The sequence below is a fragment of the Lontra canadensis genome, unplaced genomic scaffold, assembly GCF_010015895.1.
Source record: "Lontra canadensis isolate GAN:19392208 unplaced genomic scaffold, GSC_riverotter_1.0 scaffold28, whole genome shotgun sequence".
Classification (NCBI taxonomy): domain Eukaryota; kingdom Metazoa; phylum Chordata; class Mammalia; order Carnivora; family Mustelidae; genus Lontra; species Lontra canadensis.
In genome coordinates, this window is record NW_022631022.1 from 17,489,310 (window position 1) to 17,508,769 (window position 19,460).

The window sequence follows — 19,460 nt, forward strand, 5'->3', positions numbered from 1 at the left end:
CGCGCGCGCCCCGCTCCCGTCCGCGGCTCCGGGGGGAGGGGAGGGGGAGGGGAGCGCCGCCACGGCAGGCTAGGCGGCAGCCGGGATTGGAGCGGGGGCGGGCCGCGCACGGAGCCGAGGGGGTGCGGGCGAGGGAGGCGCGCGCTTGCGCGTGCGCGGGTGTGCGCGCCCCGGGCCCCCGCCCCCCACCCCCGCCGCCTGAGGTCTCCGCCCCCCTCGAGCTGGTGTGTGGAGCCGGAGTCGGCGGCGGGTGGCGGCGCCTGGAACCTGGAGACCGACCCCCCCCCGCCCCGACTCAACCCGGGCCCGGAATGTACTGACTCTCCCCCCTCTCTGCTCTCCTCCCCTCTCCACCCCCTGCAGGAGGGAGGCGCCCCCGAGTCTCCCCTCCCGCGAGAGGGGCCGCGCGGGCCGGGCCGGGCGGAACAGTGGCGGCGGCGGCCGCGGGAGCCGAGCCTGCAGCGAGGGACCGGCTGAGGCGCGCGGGAGGGAAGGAGGCGAGGGCTCCGCGGCGCTGCCGCTGCCGCCGCCGCTGCCGCCGCCGCCGCTCGCGGGGCAGAGATGGCGGCGGAGCGGGGAGCCCGGCGACTCCTCAGCACCTCCTCCTTCTGGCTCTGCTGCCTGCTGCTGCTCGGGCGTCCGGCGCCCACCGCGGCCGCCAGGAGCGGCTCCCCGCCGCAGTCCCCAGGTAAGCGGGGGCGCGGGCCCCGGAGGCGCGGGGCGGGGGCGCGGCACCCGCACCGCACGGGTGGCTGCGGTGTTTTTGTTTAGGATCCTGGAGGAAACGTGCAGGAACTTCTCTACCTCGGCTCGGGTTGCCCAAGAGAAAGGGGGTAGCGCGGGGTGGAGAGTGAAGTAGGCGGGGGAGGGTGCCGCCGGGGGAGGGGCGGCCGCGGGGTGCGTCGGGGGCTCCCGGGTCTAGTTCTGCGCTTTGTACCCGGAGGCAGGTTCACCCCTCGCCTCCCTCCCCTCCCCCAGGCTCATCCCACTTGTAAGAGTGGGACATTCTTGTGCTCACACAAGCACCAGTAGAGGCCACTACACACCTCATTAAATAAACAATCGCACAGCCAATTCATTAATTTTCAGGAAAGGAAGGGGGAGGGGGTGCTCGAACTCCGCATTCCCTGGCTAGGGATTTCCCTGCTGAGGTCCCAGGGAAGCGCTGGCAGATCTCGAGGGACACCTCGTGCGGGGATGATAGCTCCGAGGCTGCGGAAGAGAGAGGGTGTCTGAGGGGCACAATTGCCCCCTCACAACCGCTAGTGTTGACTTAACGATGAGGGCGCCTTGGAGAACCGCTCCAACTGATTGTATCTGTTAGTGTTTCCGTTATGAAATGTTGCTTCTTTCCTGGGGATAACAACTCTATTTACAGCCGGGTAACTGCTCTTAACCTAGGGAATTGTCTGAGCATCGGATTTTAAGTACTTTATGTTTCCGAGTGGCAATGTATATATTAAACCCGAAAAGCCCTTTTCAGGTGTTATTTTTAAATATCATAGATTATTGAAATTACCTGTGTCCCTGTTTAAGGAGGCCAACGAACAGACGCCAAGCCTGCCTGTTAGAAGACCTTACAGGGTAGTTGAGGAGCGGGACACATTCGGCAGTTGAAGGGCAAATTAGCATGTAATCTGGCTAAATTGTTTGACCAAGGTGGTGTATTGTAAAACTTGACAAAACTCTCACCTACTAGTATGAGATCTGAAATTTTTGCACTTGAACGTCATCTGATCAGGCACAGTAGCAGCTTTTAACCCCCAAGGCTTTACTTGTTTTTCGGATTCATACTGAATAATACTTAAAATCACACTGCAAATGTAACTTGACTGATAAACTTTCTTTTGATTTTCTTGCAGAGTGTTATTAGCTCAAAAGAAAAGCTTTAAACCTGAATACCAGTGGGCTTTATCTAAACAGCAATATATAAACAATAGCGTTTTAGTATCAAACCTGCACTTGGCACATTCAGCCTGTACCTGGGTTAGAATACACATTTTGGGCCTGAAATGTAGGTTTACTGATCCACCCTTTCTATTTTTGTGGATGGGCAAGAGAAATGTAACTATTTTGGAAGACGGATTCCTCCTCACTCTTAATTTTATATGTAGTTCCTATTATGTTTGTTTTAGGTAATTGGTGGAGGTCCTTTAGAATTTTGTCAGTAATTCTGTAAGTAAATAAAATGCCAGTAATTTTATTAGGTTAATAAAAGTCATGTAAGCAGTCTCTTAGAAGTGGTTGAAACATGTATTTCAACATTGAAGGCTTTTATTTTGTGATGGTGAGGTGCAGACATTGCTTAAATGTGTGTCCGGCCCTTATGGAGCTTCCAGTCTGGTGAGTCGGTAGAAAAGATAGCCGTTAAACTACCAATTATGTAATTAAGCACTAGAAAGGAGAAGAATGGGTTCTGAGAAGGTGTATACTGCCAGGACCCAATCTAGTCTGGGTGTCAGGGTGTCGGAAAAGTGAGATCTGAAGGGGGAGGAGGGCTGGAGGAGGGGAGGCTCACAGCTAGTTAGTGGTATAAGTAGGGACTAGAGCACATATCTGATTTCTGGTTCAGAGTACTTTGCATATGCCATCCTGCTTTATTTCTCATTTCTGCAATAAGAAGGGGCTGGTCAGTTCTGTCATAAGCTGCAGGGAGATGGAGGGAACTGAGAACTGAGTAAGTGGCAACTGAAACAAGGGGTCGGTAGATCCCATGTCGTTTGTCAGTGGTTTTAATTTTTTATTTTTGTGGACGGGTAGACTCAAACCTTTCTGTGGGGAATTACAGTGAGTACGTGGTAGGGTGATGGAGGTATTTGGTAGAAAAGGGAGAAAAATAAGGTGTGGGACAGTGGGATAAATGTAGTGGTTTTCCAGTTTAGGGTAGACTTTGAAGAGGACAAAGGAGGGAGATGAACTAGTGATGGAAAATGGTCAGCTGAAGAGGGTTGGAAATGATTAGGCACACTGGCTGGTTTTAGGAAGGAAGGAGGGAAGATTTCTGAGAAAATGAGTAGGGACCTCGGGAAAGAAGTCAGGACAGAGCAGCCTGCCTGTGCTGTGCAAGGCTTCTCTAATCAGAGTGAGGGCTAAGGAGTGGTGATGCGGTAGAATTGAGATGCAAGAATGGGAAAAGTAGGGAAGTCAGTGTTGAGGGGTCAGCTGAAATCAGTTTGAATTTAAAGTAGACCAGATGGCACCTGGGTGGCTCAGTTGGTTAAGCTACTGCCTTCTATTCAGGTCATGATTGTGGAGTCCCAGGGTCAAGTCCTGCATCAGGCTCCCTAACGTTATCCCTCTCATGCTCTCTCTCCCTCATTCTCTCTCAAATAAATATATAAATAAAATCTTAAAAAAAAAAAAAAGTAGACCAGATGAGCTATTTCCAGTTTCTTCAGCAACTTTCTATATGCCAAGAGCAGAATTAGTGAAGTTTTAATCTTGTGTTGGTTTTTTTATGAGTTACATGAAATATGTAGAAACCTTTTAAAAAAAACTTTACTAGAGTAATTGAATATTCTGTTCCTTGGTCAGAATGCAAAAAAGTGTTGGGGAAATGTTGTAATGATGGTGAGGCTAACCTTATTCTAGTCTTCAGGCGTGTACCGTAGCTAGGTGTACTGTAGCTACATTTCTCCTTTATGGGAACAATCCTCTTGTCAACATCCCACATGGATGACACTATCTGTCTGAATCATTGACTTGATGATGTGATTTGTTACCTCACAGGGTGGTCTCTTCCCGTTTTGAATAACTTTTGCCAGTAAACACCGCTTTATGCTGCACTTTTAACTTTAATTTTCAACCTTCCCACTCTTCTTGATTTTTTTTTCCCCTTTTCTCACCTTTTTGGGCATCACTCTGTTAATTCATCTTTTGTGATCAGTTCATTGTTTGTTATTCAGGTTTTTCTTTCACTCCCTTATTAAATCTTGGCATCAAAGATGATCTCCTGTCTTGTCTTTATTGCTACCTGTAAGCTAATGACTCTCCTAGTCCACTCTTCTTTATGTGCCATTCAGTAGCTTCTCTGAATAGGCACCTTATGTTACACAAGAACAAAGGTAAACTCATTTTTGCTCCCCTTCCTTCCTCCTTCACTCATCCCCTTTCTGTAGACAATAACAAACCAATTCCTGGCCCTGGGCTCTCACATTTTTGAATGATTGCATAGACTTGTCTTCCTGCATTACCTCTTTTGGGCATCTCTGCGCGCCATTCACCCAAGTTGAGATCTGGAAGTCATCCTGGATTCTCCCCTTTCTCTCATTCTTATAGCCCATACTTCTATTTGATTTTTACCTCCTAGATATTTCTTGAATCTGAAACTTTTCATCATCATCCCCACCTAGACTAACAATAGTAGCTTTGTAATTCATCTCTTTATCTCCGCTCTTACCCTCCAGACATCTGTCTTCCCGCCAGAATGAGTTTTCCGATGTCCTTTTCTGAATATGCCATACTTCTACTTAAAATATCTTATTAGTGTTCCACAGCTTGAGTGTCAGAGTCCTTGGCATGAGGATCGTGAGGCCTTTTGTGTTCTTTCCCACTGGCCTCTCCCACCCTGAATTTGAAGCCTCATCTCTTGGCACCTCTAATGTGTATACCTGGTGTTCCACCGCTTTGGGTTCGTTGCAGAGCTTCCTGTCCCCATGCCTCTGACATGCTGTCCCTCCTCCTTTTCCTCCTCCTCCTGCTGCTTCTTCACCCCTTTCCCTCCCCCTCTCCTTTTTCTTCTTCTTCTTTGTCCTTTCTTCCTGTTAATGCCACTTCTCACCTTGTCTACTTCTGAGATTCCTGTTCATCGTTCAGTGAGTTTTTCCTCTGCTATTCCCCTGCCCAAAGAGAGTTAGAGTTGTTATTATCTGTGTTCTCATCGCTTTCCAAGAACTTGTCACTTTCCAAGTCTCGCGTCACTTATTTTCTTGACTCTTCAACTTGTCTGGACCTCTTGAGGATTGGGACTTTTCTTATTTACCTTTTGTGTACCTAGTGTATCAGAAGCATCTGGAACAGAGTGGATAACTGGTAAAATGCTGATTGAATGTTGAATTGCCTTTGTTTTTACCCTTTAGGGCCACATATATGCACAAGTCTGATTTCTTTGTGTGATGGCCTTTCACACGTTTAATGACAACATTTGTGTATGTGCAAGTATGCCACTTTCCCTTCCTTATCTAAGTGAATTACCCTTTGTTCCTTCAGCCACTCTTCACATTACTTACTTTTCTGACCCTTGTGAATGTGGCCATCCTCGCCTGGATATGCTGTAGTTTTAATGTTTATTAGTTTTGTCACCTTTAGAAAGATGAGTGATTTTACTGAGTCTTCTGTAGACAGAGACTGATACCCTGCTCTGCTTGCCTAACAGGATGAGGTATAAAAGAATTTGTAGATTTCCAGGCAGAATGTTCAAAGGACATAAGAAATGTGGCTATTCTTACTTAGCACACTGTATGAAAATTAGTATGTGATGTGGGATAGTGAAAAAAGACCTAGGATATGTGGCAGAGGATTTGGGATATCACTTATGGTCCATACCTCCTCTTGTATCTGTTGAGGGCTGTAGGTAACCTTGCTTACCTAAATGGATTATCAGCAAAATGAAATATAAAACTGCTTATAAGCTGTAAAGTGCTATATCTTTGTGGGATGGTTTTATCATTTTTTTAACCTTTAAAAAATACTATAATTCTATTAAATTTTTTGGAAGTGTAGATTTTTTTCCTGTTGGCTTAATTTGATCATTGTTGGTTTATGAGTTTTCTCTACACTAATAAATGTTGGGGTAACATTAACTCATTATATATGGTGCTCTAGGCCCTATTTAATAGTCATTTCCCCGGGGTGCTTGGGTGGCTCAGCCATTAAGCATCTGCCTTCACCTCAGGTCAAGATCCCAGGGTCCTGGGATCAAGCCCCACATCAGCCCCACATCAGGCTCCCTGCTCAGCGGGAAGCCTGCTTCTCCTTCTCCCACTCCCCCTGCTTGTGTTCCCTCACTCACTGTCTCTCTCTCTCTCTGTCAAGTAAATAAGTAAAATCTTAATAGTCATTTCCCAAACACTTTACTTTATTAATGACTTCTGCGTGATTGGGAGGTATTTACCATGTCATTGGTAGGGTTTTTGGCTTCTAGGTAAAATTGTATGACTAATAGGAGAACAGAAGATATGACCATAGGTAAGATCATGTTGACCAGATAGCTACCTGAGGTAACGAAAAGTCTAGTGTTGATGATTTTACAAAATTGACTTTGTCATGGAACATAAGCCAGTGAAAGATATTAAAATATAACCCAAATTTTGGATTCATTAAAATGAAAAGAGTTTTTTGATTAAGAAATTTGGAAATAGAGACTAAAGTCATTTAGACCCACTGGTGTAATTTTGTCATATTTCTTTCTAATCTCTGTTAATATGACACATCAGTGTTACATTGTAATCATAATGTATGTACGACTTTAAATGTTGATGTTCTGTCTTAACATTATGCCAGCTTTTGGTTGCTATATTATCTTTAAATTATTTTTAAAATTTATTTTAAAATATGTAAATATATGTTTGAAGTAAAACGACATGGAAGTAAAGTATCACTTCTACCAACGAATACCTTTTTTACCCATAAATAACCACTTTCAGTATTTTTTCCTCCTGCATTTACGGATGCATGTATAATTGTATTTTTTTTTTAAAGATTTTATTTATTTATTTCACAGAGAGAGATCACAAGCAGGCAGAGAGGCAGGCAGAGAGAGAGACAGAGGAGGAAGCAGGCTCTCCGCTGAGCAGAGAGCCCGATGCGGGACTCTATCCCAGGACCCTGAGATCATGACCTGAGCCGAAGGCAGAGGCTCAACCCACTGAGCCACCCAGGCGCCCCATGTATAATTGTATTTTTTACATATAAACAGGAACATACTATTTACTGCTTTTCAACTTGATCTTTTTTTTAAACAGTGTGTTGGAGATCTTTCCAGGATGTATAACTTTTCTATAACCATTATTGAAAATGTCTGTATAATACTGCAGTGAATGAACATGGGATTAATAGCGACAAATTAGAGTAGTATTTATTGAACATTCATGGAACTCCAGGCAATGTGCCAACCTCTTCTACATGCATTAATTCTTTCACCTTGTGAGGGAGATGGTAACATCTCCCCATTCTACAGATGAGGTAACGGAGTCTCACTTATTAAGTGACCAAAGGTCCCACAGCTCTCCTGTGGAGAAATTGTCATTTGAATCCAGGTCTTTTCAGCTCCAAAGCTTATGCTCTTTATTTTACTGCATGCTGCTTCTTAATTATTTATTTTCCTGTTATGGATGGATGCTGAAGTTGTTTTTGGTATTTTGCTATCATAAAAAATGCTATCATGAACATCTTTCTGCATATGGTGTTTCCCTTCTATTTTTTGGTAAAAATTTTTTGGGAATTACTGGTGAAAGATCATTTTTGTGTGCATATGAGGGTCAAGTATCCATTTATTATAGACGAATAATGATACCATTAAGAGTAATACCATTTGCTAGTAGTTCTACAACTTTTTCAAGGTATATTCACCTTTAATTGTGAACTTTGAATACTTCAGTCCATTATTTTAAAATGCAGGTCCTTAGCTTCTCTGCTTCGTCTGTTAACTGCAGGGGTTAATTACCTAATTAATAGGTAATCTCAAAGGTCCCTTCTCCCTCCAAGTTTCTATAACTCTGAAGTCTATAAACTTGAGCCGTGGCTATCTAAATGGCCTCGGTTCAGTTCTTGTGTTTGAACACTGCTCCTTTCTGTTCTTGGATGCAAGAATTAACCTTTTGTCATTCTCTGGAGCTCCAGTTATGGCACATCCTCTTTTTCTGACATGAAGTTGGACGTGATTAGGGAAATCTTTTAAGTTGCTTGTAAACAGGATTGTGTATGATTTTGTATAAAAATAACTTTATGGCCGATTTCAAGAAATAAAGATTTAAGTGTTGCAAAATCGTGAGATTTTAAGTTGCAGGGTTCCTGGAAATAATAGATGCTTACTCTCAGGCTTTGTGAGTGATATACGTAAATTGCCCAGGTTATAGATGCTGGAATGAGCAGGTTGTGATTCCTTCTTTTGATACCCTCATGTAAAGAAGAGAGAGAGAGAGAGAGGTAGTAGTTATATATGTTTAACTTTATGGAAATCAGTGCTTGAATTCTCCTTGAAAGGAGTTAGCGTTTAAGCAGTCTGAAAGTCAAATGTGTGTTTTTTTTTGCTTTTCCTCTTAAAAAGAACCATGAAAATACCTTCTTTAAAATGGTTTCATAGCAAGAATTTTTTTTTAATAGCGAGAATTTTTAAATTTAATTTTCCAGTCAGTTTATCTATAGCCAAAACTAAAAATTTAGGTAATTTTGGCTAGTTGCAAGTATTTTATCGATGGTTAATTGTGCACAAAGCTATAAACTTGGAGATACTAAGATGAATTGGACATAGTTTCTATCCTTAGGACGCCTTGGTCTAATAGCGGAGATAAGACATCCCCACAGGTAATAGATAACTTGATTTGGAGGGAGAAACGGTCATTACTGCCATAGGTGGAAAAACAGATTCTGGAATCACTGCGTTCCTGTTAATCGAGTAATAGTTCTGCTTTCTTTCATAATTTTGGTTCATAGCTTTTGAGTATTCCTACCTTAGTTTTACTGAGTCAGTAGACTAGAAGTCTCAGAGGAAGTTATTTTTCATTTCTTCTAAGTGAAATGGTTCCTGGAATGTTTGAATATATGAGAATTCTAATAATGGCGTCATCTGAGGGTGCAGCTACTTCCATGTCTGTGGGAAATGTGGAGATTGATTATACTGGTTTTCAGAATTTATTATTGGTCAGTAATAGCCAGTAAAACTTGGTGATGAGTCCTGAGCAGAGTGAATTTTTAACATGATACTACATGGAAACTGGATACAGAATATTGTTTTTCAGCTGTAGAGGAAGTGAAAAAAAAAAAAATCACCTGGGGGCGCCTTCGTGGCTCAGTCAGGTAAACATCTGCCTTTGCTCAGGTTGTGATTCCAGGGTGCGGAGATCAAGCCTTGCATTGGGCTTCCTGCTTATCCAGGAGCCTGCTTCTCCCTCTCCCTCTGCCCCTCTTCCTGCTCATTTACGCTCTTTCAACACTCTCTCTTTCTCTCAAATAAATAAATAAAATATTAAAAAAAACCCAACTAGACTTATTTTGTTATATAAGGTCTAGTTAAGATGATAACATTATAATTTATAAATTTAGGGACAGAATCACAAATGATGTTCTATTGATAACTTTTTATTCATAGCATAACTTTTATAATGCAGCAACTAAAATTTAAGGTTTTTTTGTTAATTCTTCAAAACATTTGAAATTTGAGGTGGCTTTTTCTAAACTATGTGTAGTATTAATATCTAAGGGACTGTTACACTTCTTATGGCAATAACCCCCTTATTAATAGCCACCTCACCTACATAGAATTCACCCATATGCACCCTTACCTCTAGAATACAACTGAAGACTAGGGAATGAGAGAAATTAATTTTCAAAGTCCATGCACCAAAGTAAGTTTCTCGGAGTCCCAAAGGTTCTGTTTAGAGCCTATTTCTCTTTAATTCATGTGGATTTCTAACAGATTGTACTATCTGATTTCTAAGCCCATTGCTGATCAAAAGTGGGTAGAGGCTATCTTGGGAATGCCCCCTAACAACAGCAAGTTGTGACCTTTGTAAGGAAGGAGATTTAAAATAAACATAAGAATGCAAAGATCTTCCCTTAAACAGAAATAATTGTCTCAGCCATGTTGAAGAAAGTTTCTTTCCCTCTCCGTCACTGCTAATGGATTTTGCCTGCCCTTTGCCCTTTCTTTGCCCGTTATACTATAGATAGAGTTGCTGTTTGGGAGATCTGTCCAACCTTCCAAATATCTGGAGTCTCATCTCACCTCAAAATAGTATGGGACAGGTTGACACCTGAGGTGGAGAACAGGAAATGTGAATAGGAAGAGAGGTGAGGTGGCAGGACATGAAAATGAAAATGAAAACAGTATAAAACTTCGCAAACAATATGTAAAATAAAAAGTGAAATCATACATTTCAACCTTCTCCCCAGGGATAATTACTTTTAATACCTGTGGACTTCTTTCTTTTTTTCTTTCTTTCTTTTAAACATTTTATTTAATTATTTGAGAGTTGGGGACAGGCAGTGGGAGAGGGACAAGCAGACTCCCAGGTGAGCAGGGAGCCTGACAACACAGGGCTCTATCCGAGCATTCTGGGATCATGACCTGAGCTGAAGGCAGACACTTAACCAACTGAGTCACCCAGGTGCCTTGGAATTTCTGTTTTATATGTACAGTTAAATATTTTAAACATATAATACATATATAACAACTAATGCATATATAAACTGACAGTTGTGTTATACTGTGCATACTGTCTTCCAGCTTGTTTTAAAGACAACTTTCCATGTGAGTACATACAAATTTATCACAGCTATTTTGATAGCCGTATGGTATTTTATAGACATATAATACTTAATTTAACCAGTTCCAATTTGATGCTCCTAATTTTTTTTATTGCAGACATATGCAGTCAACCCATTTTTACAAATATCTTTGTGTACATGTCCAAATATACTATAGAATGAGTTTGTAGATGTAGAATTGTAGGGTAAAAGAGCATGTGTATTAAAATATTTGATAGTTATTTCCAGATTGTTCTCCAAAAGGCTGATTTACTCCTTTCAACAGCGAGTGAGAGAGTGCCTGTTTCCCCACACATTTGCCAAATAGTAGTTACTTTCAGACTTCTTAGTCTTGACAGTTTAATAGACAAAAAAAGCGTATCTCTTTGAATTTTATATTTTAAAATTGTTAATGGAGTTGAGCATCTTTTCAGATTTTTACTGATGGTTTGTTTCTGAGAACAGGTCTTTTGTTCATATTCTTATATTCATTCTTGAGTCTTAGGTTCATGTATAAATCTAAATTAAACAATACATAATTAAGAATAGGAACAATTTTAAATTTTATAATTTTCAAAACTCTCAAAACTCTCATTGTTTGCAGTTTTTAACTTAATGAGAAGCGAACTGAGTAGTCAAGTCAGTCTGCTTATCTGACTTCTGCTAACCACTGCTCGTGTTCACTTGATATGGATTCATAAGCTTTCAAGCTGTTCTATTTTATTCACTGATTTGAGTGAAAAATAGGAATTGAAACAGGTCCAATACCTCCTTTAAGACAGGATGAGAAACTTCGGTTTAGAGTAAGTTCAGTTAATCAAATACTTGAATGCCAGCTTGGCTCAAGGTACTGAAGTGGTTTCAAGTGGAAAATGGACTAAGAATGTAGCAGAAGAAACAAGCTCAAGGGACAGGATATTATTTCCATTCTGGACACCTTGCATCTGAGATGCTAGCAGAGCATCTCTGTAAAGTCATTGCAGAATTAGGCTCAGGTGAGGAGTCTGACTAGCTGTCTTGGCTAGAAATATAGGTTCAGGAATTATCTGGATAGATGTTCGTCATGAGGGTAGATCATATCACTAAGGAAAAAGGAAACAGAGGGGGCAAAGGCTGGAGCATACACCCATAGTAGGTTGTCCAAAGGAAGGGAAATATTACCTTGTCTACAGAAGAAAAGTACCTAGAGTCAACATAATAAAGCTCACTCCACTTATGGATATCTTATTCATAAATCTCTATATGAATAAATGGGATAGTGCCAAAGTAATACTGATTCTTTTCCCTTACCCCCACGTGCATGGTGTGGCCCTAGGTTAGAGTGCTATAGAAGGAAAGGGGAAGCTTACAAGGACAATTCTGAACAACTTTAAAGAAAAACCCACACACGCATATTCATTTACCATCCTTTTGGACTGAGGTGCGAGATGAATGAGTAGATACGTGTCCATGCTTAGAGCCTTGTTTGTCTGAATCACTCATTAAATGTAAACCATTGTTATTGTTTTTTGTATTTTATAAACGATGAAGAGCCTCGCTAAAAATATATGAAAGTTAACTTGTGCTTATATAATTTGTTTTATATTTTTACTTGATGGGTGTGTATAATTAGATTGTTAAATGAGGGTGCATATGTTGAGGATGATGAAGATTTTAGTTTTGAGCAGTTGGTTAAATTTCTTAGAGGAGGTAGGACTTGACCTGGTTTTGAAGGCACGCAGAGGCTTTTTAGATGGGTCGGGGTTTTTTTGACAAGAAAGTTGAAGTGAAGAGCAGTAAGAGTTGAGGCACAGTAAAGGCAAAATCAATTGAAATGTTCTTGATCAGTGACCCATTTCTTGAAAGGTTCACTTTTTTATTCTGAAATTTATCACTTGTTATGAAGTGGAGGGGTGATTATTAGATGATGAAGTCATAGGCCAGATCATCTTTTAAAGATTGCAGTGCTGAAAAAGAAGCTGAAGACGGTGCTTGTTGCAATTTTTAATGCCTGAAATTTAACCTTATCATTCCATGTCTGCTTCTTAAGACTTTGTTTATTTTCTGCAAGATGTTGTGGGCATCTTTTAGGAAACATTGATTTCTCTGGAGTTCATTCAAAGTCACAGAAAGAAGCTTTGGAATAATGGGTCTTATGAAGTTCTGAGGAGTTAATTTTTGCCGCTTTTTGAAGAAGTCTTTGTTTTTTAAAAAATTTTGTGGTAGTTTTGCGGAAGAGTGAATGTCTTTCTTCAGAGTAGCTGTAGTCAAGTAGAGGTTTTTGCAGCTTCAGAATCAGTCGTTAAAATTTGTGGGAGGACATATCAGATAACTTGTGCTACTAATACAATTGTGCTGCTAACTTGGTAGTTCCATTTTGTTCACACTTAAGTTTTAAAATTTGCCTCTGCATATGCATAATAACTTGACCTTGACATAAAATTCCTGTGTCACAGTCTTTTTCTTTCAGAACTCAGCAGATAGTTCTCCCTGTATCCCCCACATTCAATATTGTACATAGTAATAATATCTACTACATCTTTTTAATTTTTAAATCTGTATAATTGTAGAATTTATTATTATTATTATTTTTTAGTGTTGTGGACTTTGAGATACATAATTTTGACCAGGGTGTGACAAGGTGGGAGTTTATTAATTGATGTTTTTTTCCAACCTGGTACAGTGGAGCTGCATTTTAGTTAGGCATTAGATTTAAAGTCAGCAAATAATATGAAAACCGCATACCATCATATTTCCCTTCAGCATACAACAAGAAGCATACAACAAGAAGAGCTTGTTCTACCTAAATTGTTTCACATTTTCTCCTCATATGTTGAATTCTTCTAACTTAAAATGTCTGTATGATGTGACTTCTCTGTTTAGTGAGTCTTTTTGTTTTGAATGTACACGTCTCTGTTAGGGTAGGACAATTTTCTTTTATTTCTTTATTACCTATACTCTGTTTTCTTTTCTTGGATTTCCAGAGATACTTGCTCTCTTGTCTCTTTCCTCTGTGACACTCTGTTTCTCCCTTTTTTGTGCATACAGATTGAGAATTTTATTTTTCTGGTGAATGGACTCATCATTATCTCTAGTCATGCTATTTACCTTAAATCTACTTTTTCTGATACTAATATAATTCTATCTGCTGACCTTTGGTTTGTGTTTGTTTCCATCCTTTTATTTTCAGCCTTTTATAATTTATATTGATGTTGCTTATGTAGCTTATTGTTGGGTTCTCTTTTTTATTTATTCTGATAGCTTTTGTCCTTTTATTAGAATGTTCAGCCTATTTATATTTAATGATATATTAATGATATATTCAGCTGTTATATATTGGCTTTAAATCTTCCGTTTTATTATTTACTATTTGTTTTGCCTACTCTGTGTTCTCCTTTCTCTCCTTTCTTGCCTTCTTTTGATTATTTTCAGTTGTGCGGTTTTTCCTGTCTTTTAGCTTACCAAGTATATATTCTTTTGCTCTTCATTTAATGGTTCCTAAATTCATCTTTGACTTCTTTTACTTTTTATTGGACAATGCAGAACTTTTAGAATACCTTAATTCTATTTGTCCTTCTCCTCTGGTTTTTGTTATTCTCGTTAATGTGTTTTAGTTCTCTTTATACTTAAGATTTATAAGATATTATTATTTTATAAGTCATTCATTTAGATTTACACTTATATTTACTTTCTTAGTGCTTTTCATTTTCTTCTGCATCTCTGAGCTTCTCTCTGGGATCATTTCTTAGGCCTGGAGAATATCCTTTAGTATTTAGTTAGGAGTTAGGTCTGTTGGAGGTGAATTCACTCATTTTTTATCGGTTTGAAAACATCTTTATTTCACCTTCAGTTTTTTTGGCAGGGGATGGGAGGCACTGGGTGTAGAATTCTAGTGTATAGAATTCCGCCCTTTAAATATGCTATTCCATTGTGTGCTGTGCTCCCATCATTTCTAATGAGAAGTCAGCTGTAGTCTTAATTTCCTCTTTTTTAGATAATGTGCTTCTCTCCCTCCTTCCCTCTTTGATCACTTTTAAGATTTGCTCTTTCTCTGTGGTTTTCAGAAATGTGACTGTGGTGTGCTTAGTTGTGTTTCTTTGTATTTATCCTGATTGTTGAGCTTCTTGTATCTGTGGGATGATCACTGTCCGTTCTGAAAAGTTCTTGGGCATTATCTCTTCAAATATTTCTTCTTTCCCATTGGAGAAGTTCACTTAGGTCTTTGAATCCTCATCATACTGATGGGATCAGAGGGACTATGGGTTTTTGTAGCTTCTCTGCCCTGTTTGGGTTGTTAGGTTAAGAGCAACAGTCTCTTGTGACTTTGTACATTTTAAACAGTCAGGACTCTTTTTATTGATTTTATTATATTATTAGTTATAGAATTTCCATTCCATTTTCTTCCATAGTATCTAGGTTCCTGCTGAAATTCTCCATCTTGTGTCTTTATTCTTTTGATCCATTCTGTCATAAATGTTTCCATGAAGGTTTGCTTTTATGTCCTATTTCTCCTGATTGGGGAGTTGCTTTGTCTTTTTATGTACCTGTTTGTGATTGAGGGCCAGGAATTATGTATGAAAAGTTATAGAAGTAGTCTGAATGATGCTCTTTTCTTCCAGAAAAGATTTACCATTGCTTCTTTTCTGGTAATGGGGTTATACTAGAGGCATAACAGTCTCTATTCACTTTAACCCATTCAGGGATGGATTTGAGATTATTTAAAATTGGGCTTCAGACCCTATGAGTTGAAACGTTTTAGGTTTACCTTTACTTCGTGGATGTAGCCTTTTGAGGTCCTGATCCACAGCTTAAGGGGTTCACCCACCCTCCTCCTTGGCAGGCCCTCATTTCATTTTTGTCCCCTCAGGGCCTGAGTTTATCAGAAGCTAAGCTGCTCATCTCAGGCTCTCCAGCAGTAGTGGCTTTAAGTCTGCAGACAGCTATAGACAAGAAGCCCCTTCAAATACCAGATCTTCTCTTTGGATTTTCTCATGTTCCTGGTATTGGTCCCTTAATTCCTCATCACTTTGGTTGCCTTCACACAGATATTTTGTATTTGGTCTAGTTCTTTTTTTCAGTTGTTCCAGTGGAAGATTTGGTCTGAACCACCTAATCTGTCCTGGGAACTGAACTCTCACAATGCCCCTTTCATCTTTTCTCTTACTTGTGTTTTGTGAGAAATATTCAAGATTATCTGTTTCCTTTTTATCATGTTCAGTCTCCAGTTTATTGCTCCATTGTATTTTTTTTTAAATGATTTAGTTGTTTTGTTAAGTATTCTCTTAAATTTGGGGGGGGGGCAGATTTCTACAGTTGAGATTTCTCAGTTGGGAATTCTAATGATATCTCTCTCAGTGAGTGTTCCAGGGAAAAAATTTGCTCCAGTTAATAGAGCAATCACTCCTTTAGCTTTTGGGTCTTTTCAAGTATTCATTGGAGCGTTATTGTGATGATGGGGTGGTGTCTATATGTGCTCAGTATTGCTGGTAGAGATGGATTCTTTTGAACTCATATGGGTTTCTGTTCTAACGTTTCAGATCCAGATGAAAAAATGGAAAATTTTAGATTTGCAATAATTTTACATTGCTAGATCTTGGTTTGCTGGTTTTCAGAGATTAGAGGCAAAGAATAGTGAGACAGCTATGAAACAGGGAGATTTACTGAGAAAGCATTTGTTTTCAATGCAGAAATAAAAAATTTTACAATTCAACGTTGGTGGTTCGTTGTGGAGTTAGCAGTAGTGCCTCTCCTCTTTTTTGCCTCATCCCTAAACTTTACCCAGCACATTATCTGCAATGTGAATGCTTTGTTAGCCTTTTTTCTTGGAGGCTTTCTACTCCATTTATGGTTGGTACACTTCTGTGATTTTCTGTGGGCCACAGATTTTTTCCCAGATGTTTTGTTCTTTAAAAAAAAATTATTCCTTTGGTTATTTCAGTGGACATTGGAGTGGAATGTCAGGTGGGGATTGGTTACATTTAAGAGCTTAGTTTTGCCATCTTGAATTGACAATCTATGCTGTGTATTGTTTTGTCTTTTTCACTTGGCTTAGTTTGGTGTCTGACCCAATTAAAAAAAAAGAATAGTTTTATTATTTTCTTTCTACTTTTATGTACATATAGGTTATTATGCAATTCCTGAAGGACTCTAATAGACTCTTATCTGATAGGAATTCTTTTGATAGACTTTTATATTGCCCATTTTTGCAGATGCTGACTTTGTTCCCAGGACTGTGCCAGGTTTTGGGGTTATAGACATGGGCAGGTGTCTTAATCTTACATACCTATTCTTGAGGCAGAGATACCTTTTTCTGAGGGAGAGAGACTCTTTTTGGGCGGAGGGGGAGAATGAATGCACCAATGTTTATTTAAAATTTTGATTTTTTTAACCCCTTAGTTACATTGTTGAATATAAATGAATATTTATAAAGATGCTGATAATAATTTTTGTGTATGTAGGAAGTGTTCTGGTAAAATCTTATTTACAATTCCAGCTTTGTTACCTGTTTTATATATATATATATATATATATATATATATATATATATAGTAAATTTCAGTTTATTCTGTGGCCAGGTGATCAAAAAGCAAGGTCTTATGTTATATATGTGATTGAGTTTACTCATTTGTTACACATATATGGGAAATAGGATGGCATGCCTTTTTTTTTTTTTTTTCTTTAAATAAGGACTCTAATTCAGAATTCAGTAAGGTAGGACATGAAAGAGAGAAAAGTAGAAGCATTATATATTCATTATGCAACTTTTTAGGGAAAAAATTGGGAATTCGCTTTAGCCTTAAATCTAGAGTTTGCTAGTCTGGAAACCATGGTTTGGAAGTAGTTTGATAGATTGGATATAGAAGGAATTAGGAGAAGCAGGCAGTTGAGGCCAAAAGGTGGACTGGAAAAGAAAATGGCTAGCTTTGTTGTGCTGTTCCAAGAAGAATAATGTTCATTCTGTTGTAGATATAAAATACATTGTAAGGCGAGTTGGCTGTCTTCTTTTTACATCCAACAAGAATAGTACAATTTGGTCTTCCTGACTAATGCTTTGTCATGATATGAGTTAATTTTCTTTATATGTTGTTCATATTAGGTTAAATACATTTATTTACATTTTATTTATGTAATCTTAGAAACTTGATATGACAAAGTACACTTGCTGGTCAGATTTTCAGTTTTTAATGCAGTAGCTTTCACACTTGTACAAATGTTGGAACATCTGGAAGTAGGGGAATGCTTTGTGAGATATTGTAAACTATTAATACCTTTAATTACATTAAGCAAATGAAATATAATTTTATAAGTTGTAAATATGACTTATATGAATGCAGTCCATCTCAGTAGCTCAGTTCAGGAAACATTTAGTGAACATTTGTTGTGTACCATAAGAGAGGATAATTTCATGATGAAAATGAATCATGGAAGAGGTAGAAGAAAAGAGAAATGAGGATCCCCTCTCCCCCAAACATCATTGAGTTACAGTGTCTTTTAAGATTAGTTTGAGATCGTCACAGGGGCTGGTTGTTGCTTCAGCTAATGGTGGCTGACAGAGTGATTCTTAAAGTGTAGTCCTACTTTCAGGGCATCATTATTGACTGAGATAAAATTTGTGGTTTAAGACCAGGGAAATCTGCATTTTAAGAAGCATCTGAGTGGTTTCTTATTCACAAACCTTGAGAAATATTTTCTAAATTTGACTGAGGAAAAGCTCAGAATATTGCTTCTGAATTTAAAAGTAATAGAACCTTAAGATGAACTTTCTCTCCAAGGAAAAACACAATGCATATGATGGGGTAGTTGCTATTTATTTTCATTTGTATTTAAGAAATGCCTTTTTATAGATAGGAGCATTTGGAATATTGAAAAAGAATTCCATTTCTCAGGAAGTCTTTTAGTTGTTTTTCCATGGAAATAATCACATTATATTTAATGACTTAATGGTTTTTCAACTATAAAATGTCATTAGAATTTGGTTCCATTAACATAATATCTGGAAGATTGAGAATTATAATCTTTTTTTTTTTTTGAGAGGGGTGGGGGTAAAAGAGAGTGAGAATCTTAAACAGACTCCTAGCTAAGCACAGAGCCTGATGCGGGCTTGATCTGATGACCCTGAAATCATGACATGAGTCGAAATCAAGAGTTAGATGCTTAACTGACTGAGCTACCCAGGCGTCACCAAATTGTAATACATTTTTTTAAAGTTTTAGTTTTGCTTTATTGACTGCTTCAACTTTTGGTAGCAGGAACACAAATGAAAAGTTAAACTGGAAGTCTTAGGTATATAAACTTTAAAACATTCTTTTTCCAAAACAGTGAAATTCAGACTAATTAACTCAGTAAAGTTTTATCAGTACATGCTGCATGCCAAGCTCTATACTGGGGCCATGAGAATGATTAAAACTTAAACCCTGTCCTGGTTGAGTTCACACTATAGTGGGAATACGATAGGAAAGGACTATATATGAACAGGTGATTTGTGCTTTGCTTAACTGTAAGGAATTTGAAACTCCAGTAAAAGTTAATTAAATAGCCTAATCATTATAATACATGCAAGGAAAAGTATGTTTATGTGTGTAGAGATGGTGATGGTCATGGTGGTGTTTCACACTTAGGCTGTTATAGTAATCTAGGTAGTGTACAAAGATAGCTTAGGTTAGGATGATGGAGGTGGAGAAAAGTTTATGGAGTGGGAAGATATTTAGGTGATAAAATAGAATTTGGTGATGGGTTGTATATTGTGGTAAGAGATGTACCCAGGATGGTTCCTAAGGTTCTAAAGAACCTTAGGGTTTTTGTAGTGGTATGGATGGTGGTATTTTGGGAAAAAAAATTTGGGGGGCAAAAAGAGCATGAGTTTAATTTTGGACTTAATGAATTTAATATGTGTTTGAGTTATCCAGGGGACTCTTGGTTCCAATGTGGAACCAAGCAGGAGATGTGGGTTATAGATTTGTGTCATCTGCTTAGAGTGTGGTTGAGTTGGGGGGATGGGCTGTTAGGCAGTGAAAGGA

At 39.0% G+C, this 19,460-nt stretch overlaps 1 protein-coding gene across 8 annotated transcripts in view; it reads left to right on the forward strand.

The window, feature by feature from the left end:
• The first annotated feature begins 241 nt into the window (after positions 1 to 241).
• NEO1 (neogenin 1) overlaps positions 242 to 19,460 on the forward strand; it is a 233,126-nt gene continuing 213,907 nt past the window's right edge. For 6 of the 8 annotated variants that reach the window (XM_032864999.1, XM_032865000.1, XM_032865001.1 and 3 more), the window contains exon 1: positions 243 to 688. In XM_032864999.1, coding sequence (XP_032720890.1) covers positions 562 to 688 — 127 coding nt within the window. In that variant the 5' untranslated portion in view covers positions 243 to 561. Of the gene's footprint in view, positions 689 to 19,460 lie in introns of all 8 variants that reach the window. The other 2 variants (XM_032865005.1, XM_032865006.1) reach the window with 1 other exon arrangement.